The sequence below is a fragment of the Abramis brama genome, assembly GCF_963993115.1.
Source record: "Abramis brama genome assembly, chromosome: 1".
Taxonomy (NCBI): Eukaryota; Metazoa; Chordata; class Actinopteri; order Cypriniformes; family Leuciscidae; genus Abramis; species Abramis brama.
The window spans coordinates 26,023,212-26,038,881 of NC_139963.1; the positions used below are offsets into that span (position 1 = coordinate 26,023,212).

Below are 15,670 nucleotides of genomic sequence, written 5' to 3' on the forward strand. Positions count from 1 at the left end.
TTGTTTTGTCTCAAGATGCACACCAATGATGTTTTTTTTTTCTAAGCCACGTTTATAAAAGCTATTTAAATGCCCCAATTGAACAAAGGCCTAATCCTGGCTTAATCTAAACCCTGTCTGTAAAACCAGACCGGTTGCACAAACTGCTTAGACTAGTCTTACAATTTTGTCATCTAATTTTTTTTTTTTTTTAAGATGGGTCTCATTTTTTTAAGTCAGTTAACTTACATAAAAAGTTCGAAAATCTGAAAATTAAGACTGATAGCCCTAACTAATTTCTAGTTGTTCAGGCTAGTTCTTAAGGCCAAGTCTTAACTTAGTGGCTATGTTTAAGCAACTGGCCAGCCCTAAACGTTTAATAAATACGCTTATTTTCTCCACTTTTAAAGTGATATAGTATAATAATAAGTAGCTCAAGTGTTTAATGCCCCCCAGTGGGAAAGCATCGTATCGTTTTATTCTGTAGTACTGATTGTAATACTACATCTCCCAGCATTCCCCCATGTTGCGCACGCGCAGTGCAGTGGTCAGACAGTGTATCGAAAACTATCACAAAACTTTATTGAAACGGCACAGACACAGGGTGGAAGTGTGCGCGGCGATCCTAGGAGGGGAAGTGAGGCTGCTGATATGGCGGACCCGGCGGCAAAGACCTCCGCGCAGCCCCGGCTTCAGCAAGCTCAGTCCAGCGGCCCGGCAGGGTCCCACCCAAACCCCGGAGCCGGGAGCAGCGACCCGGCCCGACCAGGCCTGAGTCAACAGCAATGGTCCAGCCAGAAGAAAGCCCAAGTCCGCTCGTTTCCGCGAGCTAAAAAGCTGGAGAAACTCGGAGTGTTTTCCTCCTGCAAGGTAATCTGCAAGAGCTTGGCTCATAACAATAGAGCGAGTGCCCGGGCCTTTCATGTGTCAATGCTTCTCTAACAGTCTGCAAACTAGTCACATATGTTCCCTGGTAAGAATGCAAATAATAAAGCACTACAGACGATTTAAGACTAGAAAATAAGAAACACAAGACTTTGAAAACCTCCTTCATATGAACTAAAGAGTGGAAAATGACTGTCACATTTCTAGTGAACTCCAACTACCTATGCAGAATTAGTGCAGAAATGCTGTCAAAATATGGTGGTTAGTTGAATGCATTCATTTATTATGTATGTTTTTATAACATGCGCCATACATTAGGTGTGCTTAGTTTATTATGTGTTACCATGATATCACTGTTACCACTGCATACTTACAATTATAAATGTTTTGACAATATTCACCTGATCAACATCTAATTGAACCTGATGTTTACTGTCCTCATTGACAGTTTTTTTTAAATCACAGTTGTGTTCTCTAATCACAGGCGAATGATGCTTGTAAATGCAATGGGTGGAAAAACCCCAATCCACCAACAGCTGCTCGCATGGAGCTCCAGCAGCAGGCGGCCAGTCTGACGGAGGCCTGCCGAAGCTGTGGACACTCTTTGGGTAAGATTAATGCCTCTATGGTGGTTCTATTACATCGCACTAATATCAGACCCATCCTCCAAATAGGCTTGTGCTGCATAATAGAGTGCAACATTGCCCGCCCGCTTTTTCAGTGGCCTTGGTTCCATAAGCATTTTTTGAATAGGGATTTCTTAAAAAGTTTTAGTTAAATAGTTACTGTCTAAGCCATGAACCGAAACAAACCAACCAGATGCGAAATTTATCGCATAACAAAACTTTGATTTAAAGAAAATGTAGGCCTATATACTGTATATACACATAGTATACACACAGCAGTGCTGGGTAGATTACTTACAAATTGTAGTCCGTTACTGATTCTAAATTACATGACAAAAATTAGTTAGTAGTTAGTAACATTGTCCATTACATTACCCATTTTAGTAATATAACCGGACTACTTTTTTATTACTTTTAGATTACTTTTGACCTAACCGGTTTATCGCATTGATTTTGTATAGGATAATATTGTACCATATTGATATAAAAATACAAAGAGAAAGAAAATGTATTCCACTCTTTAGTATCAACAACATGAGGTGCATTGAATTTTACATTATTTCAGGGTTTGCCAAACTGGGGTTTGTGAAGGAACTGCAGTGGGCAATTATATTGTAAAAAAAATAAATTAAAATGAATAATTTTTAAATAATAAAAATTATAATAAAAAAAGTGTTTGAAAGACAGAGGCCTTCCAAAGACATAGCAATACATTGTTAAATTACTCTGAGTGTTCATCAGGAGTTGATTCGATACGCAATGTTGAGAAAACACTGAAAAGTGAAATGATTTCTGTAAATTCAGAGGTCTAATGTTTTGTGACTGCTCAGTTTTCCTTGTAATTAATGCCACTTGACTAGTGACTGAACTAGAAGACTTTCTGAATTTATTGGAAGAATTGAAAGGAAAATTTTAAACATATAAGAAGAATTAGGGCGAATCAAATTCTGAATGATTTACTGCCATCGTGTGAATAATATATGTAATCATTAAAAAAGCAAGTAGTCCGATTACAAATATTTTAAAATGTAATATAATCTGGTGTATCCAAAATGGTCAATGTTTCTGATAATGTCTTTATTCATACTATTTATTTGATTAATTATTTTTTATTTTTTATTATTCTTTTACATGTTATGGATTTCTTTAATAATTGATGTATATTCTACTTCATGCTCTGTGTTTGATTATTTCCAATTGTAAGGTCTTTGGTGTCTCTTCTGTGCTGGAAGATTGAGTGGGTGTATTTTCCATCAGAACTGATTACGTGATGTACCTTTGTATCAAAATGTGTCTGTTTCCATTTCTGCAGACATGAGATCTTTTCTTAATGGTCTTAAAGGTGTCAAAACACCTCTATCTTTGACATTTGACCAGTCACTCTGACCTAGCTATCACACCAACAATGACATAATTGATAAGTCTGTTGGACTTTTTCATATTAGACCAAAACATAAGTTTAAGAGGGTGTAAGTTTCCTCCAGATATATTCATTGCTCTTATTTTGCTCTTCACTTCTACCTCTCCTTTAATTCTGCAAAGATCTTACTACTTTTGTTCTTCTTTCTCTTTACTCTGATCTTCACCATCTTCATCTGTTAGATACAATACTTTGGATTTTGTTAAACTATTATTTATTTGATCAATTTGTTTGTCTCTATAATTTTACATTTTTACTTAATAAATTTGTTATTCCTTATTCATATTTGACATAATCATTGCTTGTCTGCCTGGATCCTATTGCATCTTAATCTGATTACGTAATCCAGATTACAGGTAATCAGTTACTACCCAGTACCGTATATATATATTATTCTGAAACTAATATACCATTGATTAACAATAAAATAGATCTGTTTTTAAAGGTTTGTAAGTTTTTATTTCTGCAACCTGATTGCTGCATTCTATAGCTTACATAGACTGATATCTAAAAGTTTCAAACACTGCAAGGTGTAATCCATGGACAAGCTCTGGTTAATAAATACGTAAAAACCCAAAAATAATATTAAAAAGTGGCTCTGAAATGTACAGTAGCAAGTATAAACCTACATGGATTTCTGAAGTATATGTCATGCAAACCAGAGATAAGCAGCCTTTCTGGTTATACAGGCCAGTATATGTTAACTGTGTAGTTTTCATCATATAACACATGGTTATTATTATTGCTTCAGGTAGTGTTCACATTCTCTCATGTGTTGATCTTTAGCAGAACATGTGTCTCACCTGGAGAATGTGTCTGAGGAGGAGATTAACCGGTTGTTAGGGATGGTGGTGGATGTGGAGAATCTCTTCATGTCTGTTCATAAAGAAGAAGACACGGACACCAAGCAAGTCTACTTTTATTTGTTCAAGGTAAATGGGCAATTGAGATCTGCTTCCTTTATTCTTTAAAGTGCAGGCATGCTTCAGATGAGTTACTAACGTGTTAAGAAGCCTTTTTAAAAAATGTTTGTCAGGTGAATATTTCACATTTTTGACTGTGTTGGCTGTTTCTTAGCTGCTGAGGAAGTGTATTCTGCAGATGGGGAAGCCAGTGGTGGAAGGCTCTCTCGGTAGCCCTCCCTTTGAAAAACCCAACATAGAACAAGTATGTATGTTGTGTATAAGAAAGTGTGTGTCACAAGCAAAGCTTTCTGCCTGTCACATTCCATGTAAAATGCCCTTAAGTGTTTAGGAAGTGATGGGCAGACTGTGTTTGTCATTTTATGCAGAGTTCTGCACTCAAGATCTCTCTCTCTGTCTCAGGGGGTGTTGAACTTTGTTCAGTATAAGTTCAGTCATTTGGCACCTAAGGAGAGGCAGACCATGTATGAGCTCAGTAAGATGTTTCTGCTCTGTCTGAACTACTGGAAGCTGGAGACTCCGTCACAGTTCCGTCAGAGGGCTCAGAAAGAGGATGCAGCCGCATACAAAGTTGATTATACTAGGTGTGTGTGTTTGAGTTAACGCGTGTAAATGAGTATTTGTTTCTAGGTTATATCAGCAGATCAGCTCTAATGTCACCCGAATCCGCTGCTAAAAAATAAATCATCCACACGCCACCCACCCAAACCTATAATTTTCTCAGATTTAGATATCCGCACCCGATCGTCACATTACAATTATTCAAATTCTCACGTGATATGGTAACATACTACACTGGAATAGGCTGCTTTTAAATTAACATTTATTTAAAGTAGCTTAAATGTTCTTCCTTGGCAAAATTGCATTTTCTAAACCCAGGCTTTACTCCCTTCAAACTTAAATTGAAATGTCTCCATTTCCGTCACTGCACCTTCCGGAACAAGAGACTAGATGCGTTCAGCCCAAGCAAAGGCTGGAAATAGGCTTTATTAGTTTGTCATATACAGCGCTTCACAGCCGTTACATACCCAAGTCTTGATTCGTCCTGGTTAACTATTTAGTAAACCTCTGCCATTAGGCATATGTTTTCCTTTATTGGTTTTCCCTGAAGTGAGAGGCTATATACATTGTTGTTGAAAACAAAAGTAAAAAGAGTGACGCTCGTTTGTTGCATTTTACCATGAAATGAGTGTTCAGTGTCTTCATTAAAATCAATACATTAATGATTTATCTCTTATCCACCCTCAACCCACCCACAATTAATTGTAATGTTATTTTTGTAACTTGGCCCACCTGAGCCGCAGATTTTCCGCAACGTTTGCAGATATAACCGTAAGTCACACATCACTAATACATATAGATGCTGTAACTGGTGCTAATAGTTGAAAAGTAAAAAAGAAAAGGTGATCGATTCACTCATTTGAAATAAGGCATGCTCTGTCACACAATCAAATGTCAAAATTACATTTATTTTGTAATAAAATTAGCATAATTTGAAAGCATAATTTTTTTATAAAACAAAATAACATAAAATAGTAAAAAAAAATGATTATATACCGTTCAAAGGTTTGGGGTCAGTATGTTTTGTGTTTAAGAAATTAATTATTTTATTTAGCAAGGATGCATTATAATTCTGTTTTACTGTAAATTAATTCTGTAATTAAACTCTCAGTTTTTACTGTATTTTTGATCATACAAAATGCAGCCTTGGTGAGATTTCTTTCAAAACATAAAAATGTAATAATGAATTTTAACCAAATGTGTTTAAACCAATACAATTACAATTTTGTGAATTAGTTTCTGTGTGTGTGTGTGTGTGTGTGTGTGTGTGTGTGTGTGTGTGTTTCAGGTGGCTGTGTTACTGTCACGTTCCTCAGAGCAATGACAGCTTGCCTCGGTACGAGACCTGTCAGGTGTTCGGCCGCAGTCTGCTGAAGTCCATCTTCACCGTCACCCGCAGACAGTTACTGGAGAAGTTCAGAGTGGAGAAAGACAAGCTCCCACCAGAGAAACGCACTCTGATTCTCACACACTTCCCCAAGTAAGACCTTCGTATCAATACGTGCTATAAAACCATCACTCTCACATAGTCCAGTTGATTATATGTTTGTGTGTGTGTGCTTGTTAGGTTTCTTTCCATGTTGGAAGAAGAAATCTATGGAGAAAACTCCCCCATTTGGGAGGCAGACTTCACCATGCCAGCCTCAGAGGGGACACAACTGGGGCATCAAACAGGTGCGTGTTAGGTGGTTATTAGGGATGAGCATTTATGTAACAACAGCTTTCTCAAATTTCAATTGATGTTAAAAATACAATCATGACGTGCTTTTATTCACAAATATTAGGCTACATCACCCTTATGGTTTCAAATTAAGCCAACTTTAACAACCTATGCTTTGTTAATTGAACTAAATTAATTACTAAAAACATCAAAATTTACAAACAAATAAACAAAACTTCAAGTAGACTGCCGCCATAATGCATTCTATGTCAATAAAGGCTAATATATATATATATATATATATATATATATCTTTTTAGATGTTCTTGTTAAAAAGATTAATGTGTCTGATTAATGTGGCATCCATTGTCTGACAATTTGTAGTTTTATTCTCCAAAAATCCAGACAATATTTGTGTCTCAGCTCAGCGTCTTTTGAATAGTCTGTTTTATATTATTATTATATTAAATTTGGCATGCTACTCTGTATTAATGCACAGGTTGTTATGGTGTCATAAAGCAATTCTCACAGCACAAAATGATAAAACAAATTGTGCAGTCAGGAAACTGTAATGGTTCTGCTGGTGCATTAGCCACCATAGAGACTTGGCATAGACTATGTTGCTTCAAACCCCTTCTCTTACTGTTTTAGTACTGAGTCCAGTCTCAGTGTCTGGCTCTCCTCTCAGTAAGGGCAGCAGCGGTTCTGCTCTGGGTGTTACGGGTTTGGACATTGCTTCCTCTGAACCAATAACCGGTAAGAAGATCAAGTTGCAGATTTATTTACTGTGCGCTATGAACTCTGTTCATTGGTATTACAATTTTAAGTATACACTCATATATGCAGTAGACCAGGGTTTTCAACTCCATTTTCCTGCAGAGTTCAGTTCCAACTCTAATCAAACACATGAACAAGCTAATCAAGGTTGGAGGTAAACTCTGCAGGAAAGTGCATCTCAAGGGCCAGAGTTGAGAACACCTGCGGTTGACTTAAGAATGATGACAATGATCATGTCAGTCTCTCATAACAGTGTGTAATGCATTGTCTCTCAGGAGAGAAACGTAAGCTTCCTGAGGCACTGACTCTGGAGGATGCCAAGCGGATCCGAGTGATGGGTGACATCCCAATGGAACTGGTCAATGAAGTCATGAAAACCATCACAGACCCTGCTGCCATGCTGGGGCCAGAGGTCAGAGTTTATCACACCCTTATGATAGCCTTAATAATGTTGCATGAGGATTTTCTGTTTTGCATTTACAGTTGAATAGTAAAATTTAATCTTCTAGTCTGTTTTCTGGTTTCCCAGACTAGTCTGTTGTCTGCAAACGCGGCCCGTGATGAGACGGCTCGTCTGGAGGAGAGGAGAGGCATCATTGAGTTCCATGTGATTGGTAACTCTCTCTCTCAGAAGTCCAATAAGAAGATTCTAATGTGGCTCGTGGGCCTGCAAAATGTTTTCTCTCATCAACTTCCCCGCATGCCCAAAGAGTACATCACACGTCTTGTGTTTGACCCGTAAGTTTGCTGTGACCCCTTCCTTTTCCCAAAGAGCCCTCTACTTACCTCAATCTTTAGCTTTAGCTTTAGTTGTCAGTAGGACTGTAATCAACCAAAGAAAACCTTGGTCGACTGAAGTCCTGAAATTTTCGACTAAAAATGACGTTAGGGAAAAAAAACGTTAAATTAATTAGCTGCGCACTGCGCAGTACTTGGTAGCCTTGTTGTCCGCCTAAATGAATTATAAATAGACATAAAAAACTAGTAGGCTATTTGCAGTATATTAAATCGTTTTTGACCTAATTATTTTGCACCGAAATGAGTCTGACACACGAGTCTGTCGGCTCTGCAGTGTTGCATCACGTGCATCTGCGCGCAATATCATAGCCTATGATTTCCGAAAATATGTTGTCAACTAGTCTAGACAGTGATATCATCACAATAACTTTTGAGGAATATGCAACATAATTTAGACAATTGTTTTTTTTCATATGTATTATAATAACTGACAGACACTATAATTTCATTGCAGCTCGCACAGAGCGAGGCTGAACATAGGAGCTTCGCGGCTGAGACACGAATAGACTATTAACTTAAAACTTTTACTCTTAAACACAAAAGGCACGTCCACTATAATAAAAAAAGAATGTTTATTAAACAAACCAGATCAAGTAATAATATTCAGCAAACCTTCTAGTTGCCTACTTTCTTCAATCTGGCTCTCTTCTCCAGTGGGTTGGGCTAATCCAAAAGAAGTGAAAACAAGGGGGGTGTTCTGAAGACAGACTGTTACCTGTGAAACAGGGGTGCACTGAAAACACCCCCATTAGTAATTAGTGCTTTCCACCTGATGAAATGAACGCGGCAAAACCATAGACTGTAAAAAAAAAAAAAATAGGTAGAAACTGATGAAATGAACGCGGCAAAAAAAATCGACCAATCAGAATTTTGGTCGAGCAAGAACGTATCGACCAAATAATCGACTAATCGACTGGGAGATTACAGCCCTAGTTGTCAGGTTTTGTGTCTCGCTAGCTTCCTCAGCCTCTTTTGACCCTGCTCCCTCTGTTTGACCACAGGAAGCACAAGACCTTGGCTCTGATTAAAGATGGCCGTGTGATTGGAGGGATCTGCTTCAGGATGTTCCCCACTCAGGGATTCACAGAGATCGTCTTCTGTGCGGTCACCTCCAACGAGCAAGTCAAGGTACGGAGATGCACTCAATTGAGACTCAATGACTCTAAACCAGTGGCTCTCAACCAGGGGGACAGGAAGACTTATAAGAATTTAAATGAATAAATTGTTGTATATATATATATATATATATATATATATATATATATATATATATATATATATATATATATATATATATATATATATATATATATACAGTGTGTGCAGAATTATTAGGCATGTTTATTTTCTGATCATATTTTATTCCCAGGCACATTTTGCCAATTCCAAACCATATTAATCTTAATAACTACTATTAATTTTGTATTTAATCATTTATAAGTGATATATGATTGTTCATGAAGGCTGGAAATGAAAAACGCCTTATATTCAGGTGTGCAGAATTATTAGGCAAGTTTTCTTTTACAGATCAAATAAGCCAAAAAAGAGATTTAACTAAGCCTGAAAAGTCAAAAATTATTAAATGGCCATGAGAAGGATACAATACTAATGCAACACTAGAGTAAGTTTTGGGAGTTTATTTTTAGTTCATCTCCTACCCTGAAGTCCGTTTTACAGAGATGGACTAAAAATGAACTCCAAAAACTTACTGTCAGATTCTGGAAGATGAATTCTTCAACCAGTGGTACAAGAGGATGTGGTGCTGGTCCTTCAAGAGTCACTCTCAATCTGTCTATAAAGCCTATAAAAAAATCAGTCTTCATGTATTTTACTACACTTCAGCTTGTGATTCTTATTAAAGGAGAACTTGGTAACTTTTTTAACTTAATAAAACTGTCTAGAAATCATTTGGATGGTTAAACAACGTGTTCTGGTGATATTGGTGACTTTCCCCGCTCCCCCCAGCGTTCCCAGGTGGAAAACCAACCTTGCAACTTGGGGACTACCGTCCCGGCAAGATAGAAATTGGAAGTCTCGTGAGAAGCGAGAACTTGAACGAGAACGAGCGCGAAACACGAATTGCTTTACGGCAATTCGACATAAACACACACGCATGTATGATGTATTACCAGATTACCCACCTCGGTAGACATAGCTCCACACGATACAGTTGGCTTGCTCCGATCAAAACAAACGCACATGAGCAGCGGTAGAGAGGGGGAGGAGGCCGCCGCAAGAGAGTTTTTTACGACCGTGTTGTGAAATATACGCCCCCCCACAGCTGTAGGGGGAGCTTGTGGGGAAAACATGCGACAACAAAAGGGAAAATCAGCGAAGAAGTGACTAGAGTTCGCTAGAGTTGCCGAGTTCTCCTTTAAGTGGGAGTCATTTTTTAGGATTCTTTATCTTTACCTAACCTAAGTCTCTGAGATCCTGACACCTTGCACTTCTGGAGACTCTAGGTAGGTTACAGGTCTGGAAAATGGTGGCGCTGGAGACTTAAAAGTTCCTGATGGTTTCACACTTAATTCTTCACCTTAATTCTTCATTCTTTTGCAGTTAACATGTGTCTTTTCTTCTCCACCTGTTTTGGTCTGACCCTGCTGACCCAATGAGCGTTTCACTGTCCAATGGTCATGCCTTAACTGCAATCTCTAGTATTGCATTAGTATTGTATCCTTCTCATGGCCATTTAATAATTTTTGACTTTTCAGGCTTAGTTAAATCTCTCTTTTGGCTTATTTGATCTGTAAAAGAAAACTTGCCTAATAATTCTGCACACCTGAATATAAGGCGTTTTTCATTTCCAGCCTTCATGAACAATTATATATCACTTATAAATGATTAAATACAAAATGAATAGTAGTTATTAAGATTAATATGGTTTGGAATTGGCAAAATGTGCCTGGAAATAAAATATGATCAGAAAATCAACATGCCTAATAATTCTGCACACACTGTATATATATATATATATATATAAGCTATTAAAAAAAATAGGTAATAAAAGACAATAACAATAAAAACATAAATAATGATAATACCATTAACAAAATGCTGGTATAAGTGACTGCATAAAGTCACACACCTACAGAAAAGCACATGAAATATTCATATTCATCTCCACTGACAAACACATTATGGATACTGATACATTTCACTTTGAACAATAAAACGCAAGGGAACAATGACTGTTCTCTATAGGTTGTCCCATAGGCCCTCCTCCAGAAGGAGGGATCAAACACCCCAGGGAGCCCTAACCAATGCACAAAAAGTGCTCTATAAGCGTAGACCATAGGTTTTGGAAGTTATGAACATTACCCCCTAAGCACAGCAGCCATTCTGGGGACACAGCAGCAACTTATTTATGAGTCACAGAGAGGGGAGGCTCTTCTATCCAACTAATAAGGATGCATTTCCTTGCCACAAGCAGCAATTTATCCAACAATTCGTAACCTGATGTCCAGTGTGGGTGTCACTGCTTGTGTTTTGGAAGGAAGGCCCAAAAGAAAAATACCAGGATCCTTTATTAGTTTTATCTGAAGAATTCTTATTTCTGAAGCAATAGAATTCCAAAATTTGGAAATGTACTTGTTCTGCTTATTCTAGTTACATAAACCCAGCATTGTATTTTATGAATATTGTTGTCTCTTTGACAAATTGCTTTTGTTCCTCTTTTCTAAGTTGCTTTGGATAAAAGTGTCTGCTAAAAGCTTAAATGTAAATGTAAACTGCAGTGAGCTACCTACTTAGTGACTTTTTTAAAATCTGCTTGCTGTTAAACAAAGTATCTCATATCATAAGATACTTTCTGCAAAATATAAGGCACCATGGCAAGTGTACTTCAATCCCAGAATGCACTGCAGTAAGTTTACTGATTCCGTTTCAGATGGAGTCAATGGATATGTTTTTAATCATTTTTTTAATGAACGGTAAAAAAAACAGAAAATTCTGTTAATTATTACTTAACCTCATGTCGTTTCAAACCTGTAAGACATTCGTTCATCTTCGGAACACAAATGAAGATGTTTTTGATGAAATCTGAGAGATTTCTGTCCCTCCATAGACTAGACAGTCACACAACTACCACTTTGAAGCTTCATAAAGTTCATAAAGAGATAGTAAAACTAATCCAAATGAATCGAGCGGTTCAGTCCAAATTTTTTGAAGAGACACGATCACTTTATTTTCACTCAGATTTTACGATCTCTTTATGAACTTTTGAAGTGTCAGTAGTGTAGCTGTCAGTGGAGGGACAGAAAGCTCTCAGATTTCATTTAAAATATCTTAATTTGTGTACCGAAGATGAACAAAAATCATTGAGGATGAGTAATTAATGACAGAATTTTCATTTTTGGGGGAACTATCCCTATAGTATGTTGTAAGCTAAATAAATAGCCTTTTTGCTATGAGTTGAATTGATGTCTTTCACTTGATTTATTAATAATCTTTTTGTGTTCATGTTTAGGGCTACGGCACACACCTGATGAATCATCTTAAGGAGTACCACATCAAGCACGGCATTCTGTACTTTCTCACTTATGCTGACGAATATGCAATCGGCTACTTCAAGAAACAGGTACGGCTCCAGACAGTACAGACTCCACCAGCCTCACTTGTAATTTCCTGTTTTTCCACTGCACAACTATATCTGTTGACCCCTCTTTTTGCCGGTAGGGCTTCTCCAAAGACATCAAAGTACCGAAGAGCCGCTACCTTGGTTACATCAAAGACTACGAGGGAGCCACGCTGATGGAGTGCGAGCTCAATCCCAGAATACCCTACACCGAACTTTCACACATCATAAAGAGACAGAAAGAGGTGAGAGTGCACACACTTCCCCCTTCTGCTGGAGGGGAATTACATTGTGCCGGGAAATCTTATAGTATTACATTTGGTTTTTGGAGGAGGATTTTTGCCACTTTTTTGGCATCTCAAAATATCTGAAATTGTCTGGACGTATTAACTTTGTGTCAGTTTCAGCCAGTCTTTGTTACAGTATAATGACTTCCAGTCATATGGGTTTGTTGTCGTCTGCTGTAGATAATCAAGAAACTAATCGAGAGGAAACAGAATCAGATCAGGAAAGTGTATCCTGGTCTCACCTGCTTTAAAGAGGGTGTGCGGCAGATTCCTGTGGAGAGTATACCAGGCATCAGTAAGTTTGTGCTCGTCTCACAGTAGTGGCTACAATGCACCCACAAAATCCTTCCATTCACACACACTCTCTCCCTCCTTTTTGTCTTCTTAAGGAGAGACTGGTTGGAAACCTAGTGCCAAGGAGAAAAGGTCAGAGGAGAATTTATGCATATTTATTCTGAAATCTGAGACCATCTGTGTGTCTGTATTAAAACATCTCACTGATGATTTTACAGTGATATCATGTCGTGTACACTTCCGTTTGGGGTCCGTAAGATTTTATTAAAGGAATTCATACTTTTTTTTATTCAGCTAGAATGCATTAATCAAAAGTGACAGTAAAGAAGACATTAATAATGTTACTACAAAAGATTTATATTTCAAATCAATGCTGTTCTTTTGAACTTTCAGAATCCTGAAAAAAATGTATCACTGTTTCCACAAAAATATTAAGCAGCACAACTATTTTCAACATTGATGATAATATGTTTCTTGAGCACCAAATCATTTTGTTCCCTGCGTGTATCCATCATTCTCTCTTATTTTATCTCTGCAGTAAAGAGCTGAAAGATCCGGATCTGCTTTACAACATGTTAAAGAATCTTCTCGCACAGATTAAAGTAAGAGGCCTGTTGTCACACTCACGCGCACATTCATCTAAACACATTAACGACACAATATTCTGTTATATTCTCACCATCTCATTTGTGTGTTAACAGACGCATCCAGACTCCTGGCCTTTCATGGAGCCAGTGAAGAAATCTGAAGCTCCTGACTATTACGAGGTCATCCGCTTCCCCATTGGTGGGTACTGATGTGATCTGCATATACAGTAATGAGATGTCAACCATTCAGAAGAGCCGCTATTGAATAAGTCAGACTAGCTGGACAGCCAATATTAATCAGTTAACATCTATACAGTTTTAACAACATCAAATTGCATCCAATTGAATAAACCTCTCTTCCTACCTAGACTTGAAAACCATGACGGAGCGTCTGAAGAACCGGTATTATGTGACTAAAAAGCTGTTTATCGCCGACCTGCAGCGAGTGATCACGAACTGCAGAGAGTACAACCCTCCAGACAGCGAGTACTGCAAGTGTGCCAACACACTGGAGAAGTTTTTCTACTTCAAACTGAAAGAGGCCGGGCTCATTGAAAAGTAACGGGCATCTAGCCTAGGACAAGGGACCAGTTAGAAAATATAGAGTGTGATCACATACACACACACACACACGTTTCATTTGGATGAACAACATCCAAACCTGTCAAAAGTTGCTGCTTTCTTTTACTTTTTTTCCCTTATATAATATAGTTATAAAACTCAAGGTTATATGTGTATGACTCTGCCATGCCAGTGCATTAAGGCAGAATGAAAACTGAAAGTGTGTTTGATGTGGGCGTAGACAGAAATCACCATTAGCAGTTCAGTTCTTCTTCCCCATCCTCCGCTATAAAACGAATGACTCATGCACACTGCAAGTTGTTGCTCTACATACACAAACATTCAGTTGTGTAACTTAGTCTTATCCTGCGAAACTCCTCTGACCTGAGATGCTGCAGCCAAAGATGGACCATATTCGGCCTCTAGTGATGTCACTGCGGTGTCACCCTTCTCGGCCACAGCTGTTTGAAACAGCCGGTCAGTCATATACAGGATGTGCCTATTTAGTATAAATCTGACAATGTGAGGGAAATCGTACTTTTTTTTATTGAGTTCCGTCAATGGCTTTCATTGGAAAAAAGATGCCTCATTCCATGACAGATCACTTCAAGCAACAATAATCAAAAGTTTTTTCTCTCCTGGGAAATTACTTCTGTCCACTTTGCTTTGTCAGTGCCGTTGTGAAGTGTTTATCTTTGTTCACAAACCAATATTTGCTGTCTTTGGAAGCTTTCACTGTGTCATGACCCCAGGTGTAAGCATTTACAGTTTTTGCAACCTACTATTTACACCCATTTGGGACCATGAACAACTATTTCCATTTCAGTCGTAGTTGCAAAACACTTTGTCTGCTACTACCTAAAATACTCAGAATGGACTACTGCACAAACCTCTATATCCAAATATGTATGTGATTTCTGTGACACCGCATGTTCTCTGCTAGTTTAACGCTCTCACACATGGGACAGGACAGCTGGTTTATTTTTCATTCTCTCTCTGATGGGCATTTACTTGAATCATGACTTTGACAAACTGCTGCAATGTTGATGTATTATCAGGGTTCTTTATTTTTGGATTTACTGTGGGTCACTGATGACCCCTTTCATGAACAGGACAGATGGGTGTGATAGACAGCGTTTGGATATGGTTATATTTGGATGATGCATGTAAATTGCAACGGTTCTGTGTACTATAATTCTGTTTTTTTGAAAATAAACACAAAAAAAATTATCTAAGTTTGCCTTGCTGAGAAGGGATGCTTATTTGAGCCTTTCAAATTCTGAATCACGCAAATAGAGATTATAGAATCGCATAATTGAACAGGAAATAGTCTGTGGTTAGCTTTTATATATAGTTTATATAGTGAGGTTTTTATTTTTGGAAATATATACTTTTTATTCAGGATGGACACGCATTTATAATGTTACAAAAGACAGTATTTTTTACACAAAAAAAAATTCAAATAAATGCTGTTCTTTTGAATAAAGAATATGTGTTGTTTGAAAATGTATCATGGTTTTCACAAAAATATTTAGCAGTGCAACTGTTTCCAACATCGATAATAATCAGAAATGTTTCTTGAGCAGTAAATCAGCATTATAATTATTTCTGAAGGATTATGTGACACTGAAGACTGGAGTAATGATGCGGAAAATAAATTACTGTAATATTTTGCAATACAACCACAAGATACATTTTTATTACGTTTAACAATGTATATTTATTTACTTTATTTT

At 37.6% G+C, this 15,670-nt stretch overlaps 1 protein-coding gene across 2 annotated transcripts; it reads left to right on the forward strand.

The window, feature by feature from the left end:
• The first annotated feature begins 535 nt into the window (after window positions 1-535).
• kat2a (K(lysine) acetyltransferase 2A) lies at window positions 536-15,169 on the forward strand. Of its 2 annotated transcripts, none has more exons than XM_084094237.1 (18): window positions 536-849; window positions 1,349-1,472; window positions 3,697-3,842; window positions 3,988-4,077; window positions 4,236-4,417; window positions 5,683-5,874; window positions 5,962-6,068; window positions 6,706-6,810; window positions 7,107-7,243; window positions 7,361-7,569; window positions 8,631-8,757; window positions 12,098-12,208; window positions 12,307-12,450; window positions 12,673-12,787; window positions 12,882-12,918; window positions 13,325-13,388; window positions 13,488-13,572; window positions 13,742-15,169. In XM_084094237.1, exons 1-18 carry the CDS (start codon window positions 631-633, stop codon window positions 13,933-13,935), a joined length of 2,388 nt encoding a protein of 795 aa, XP_083950363.1. In that variant the 5' UTR covers window positions 536-630; the 3' UTR covers window positions 13,936-15,169. The 2 variants fall into 2 exon arrangements, with proteins under 2 accessions (XP_083950363.1, XP_083950364.1); XM_084094238.1 differs by having other exon boundaries at window positions 558-849; window positions 3,700-3,842.
• The last annotated feature ends 501 nt before the right edge of the window (window positions 15,170-15,670 follow it).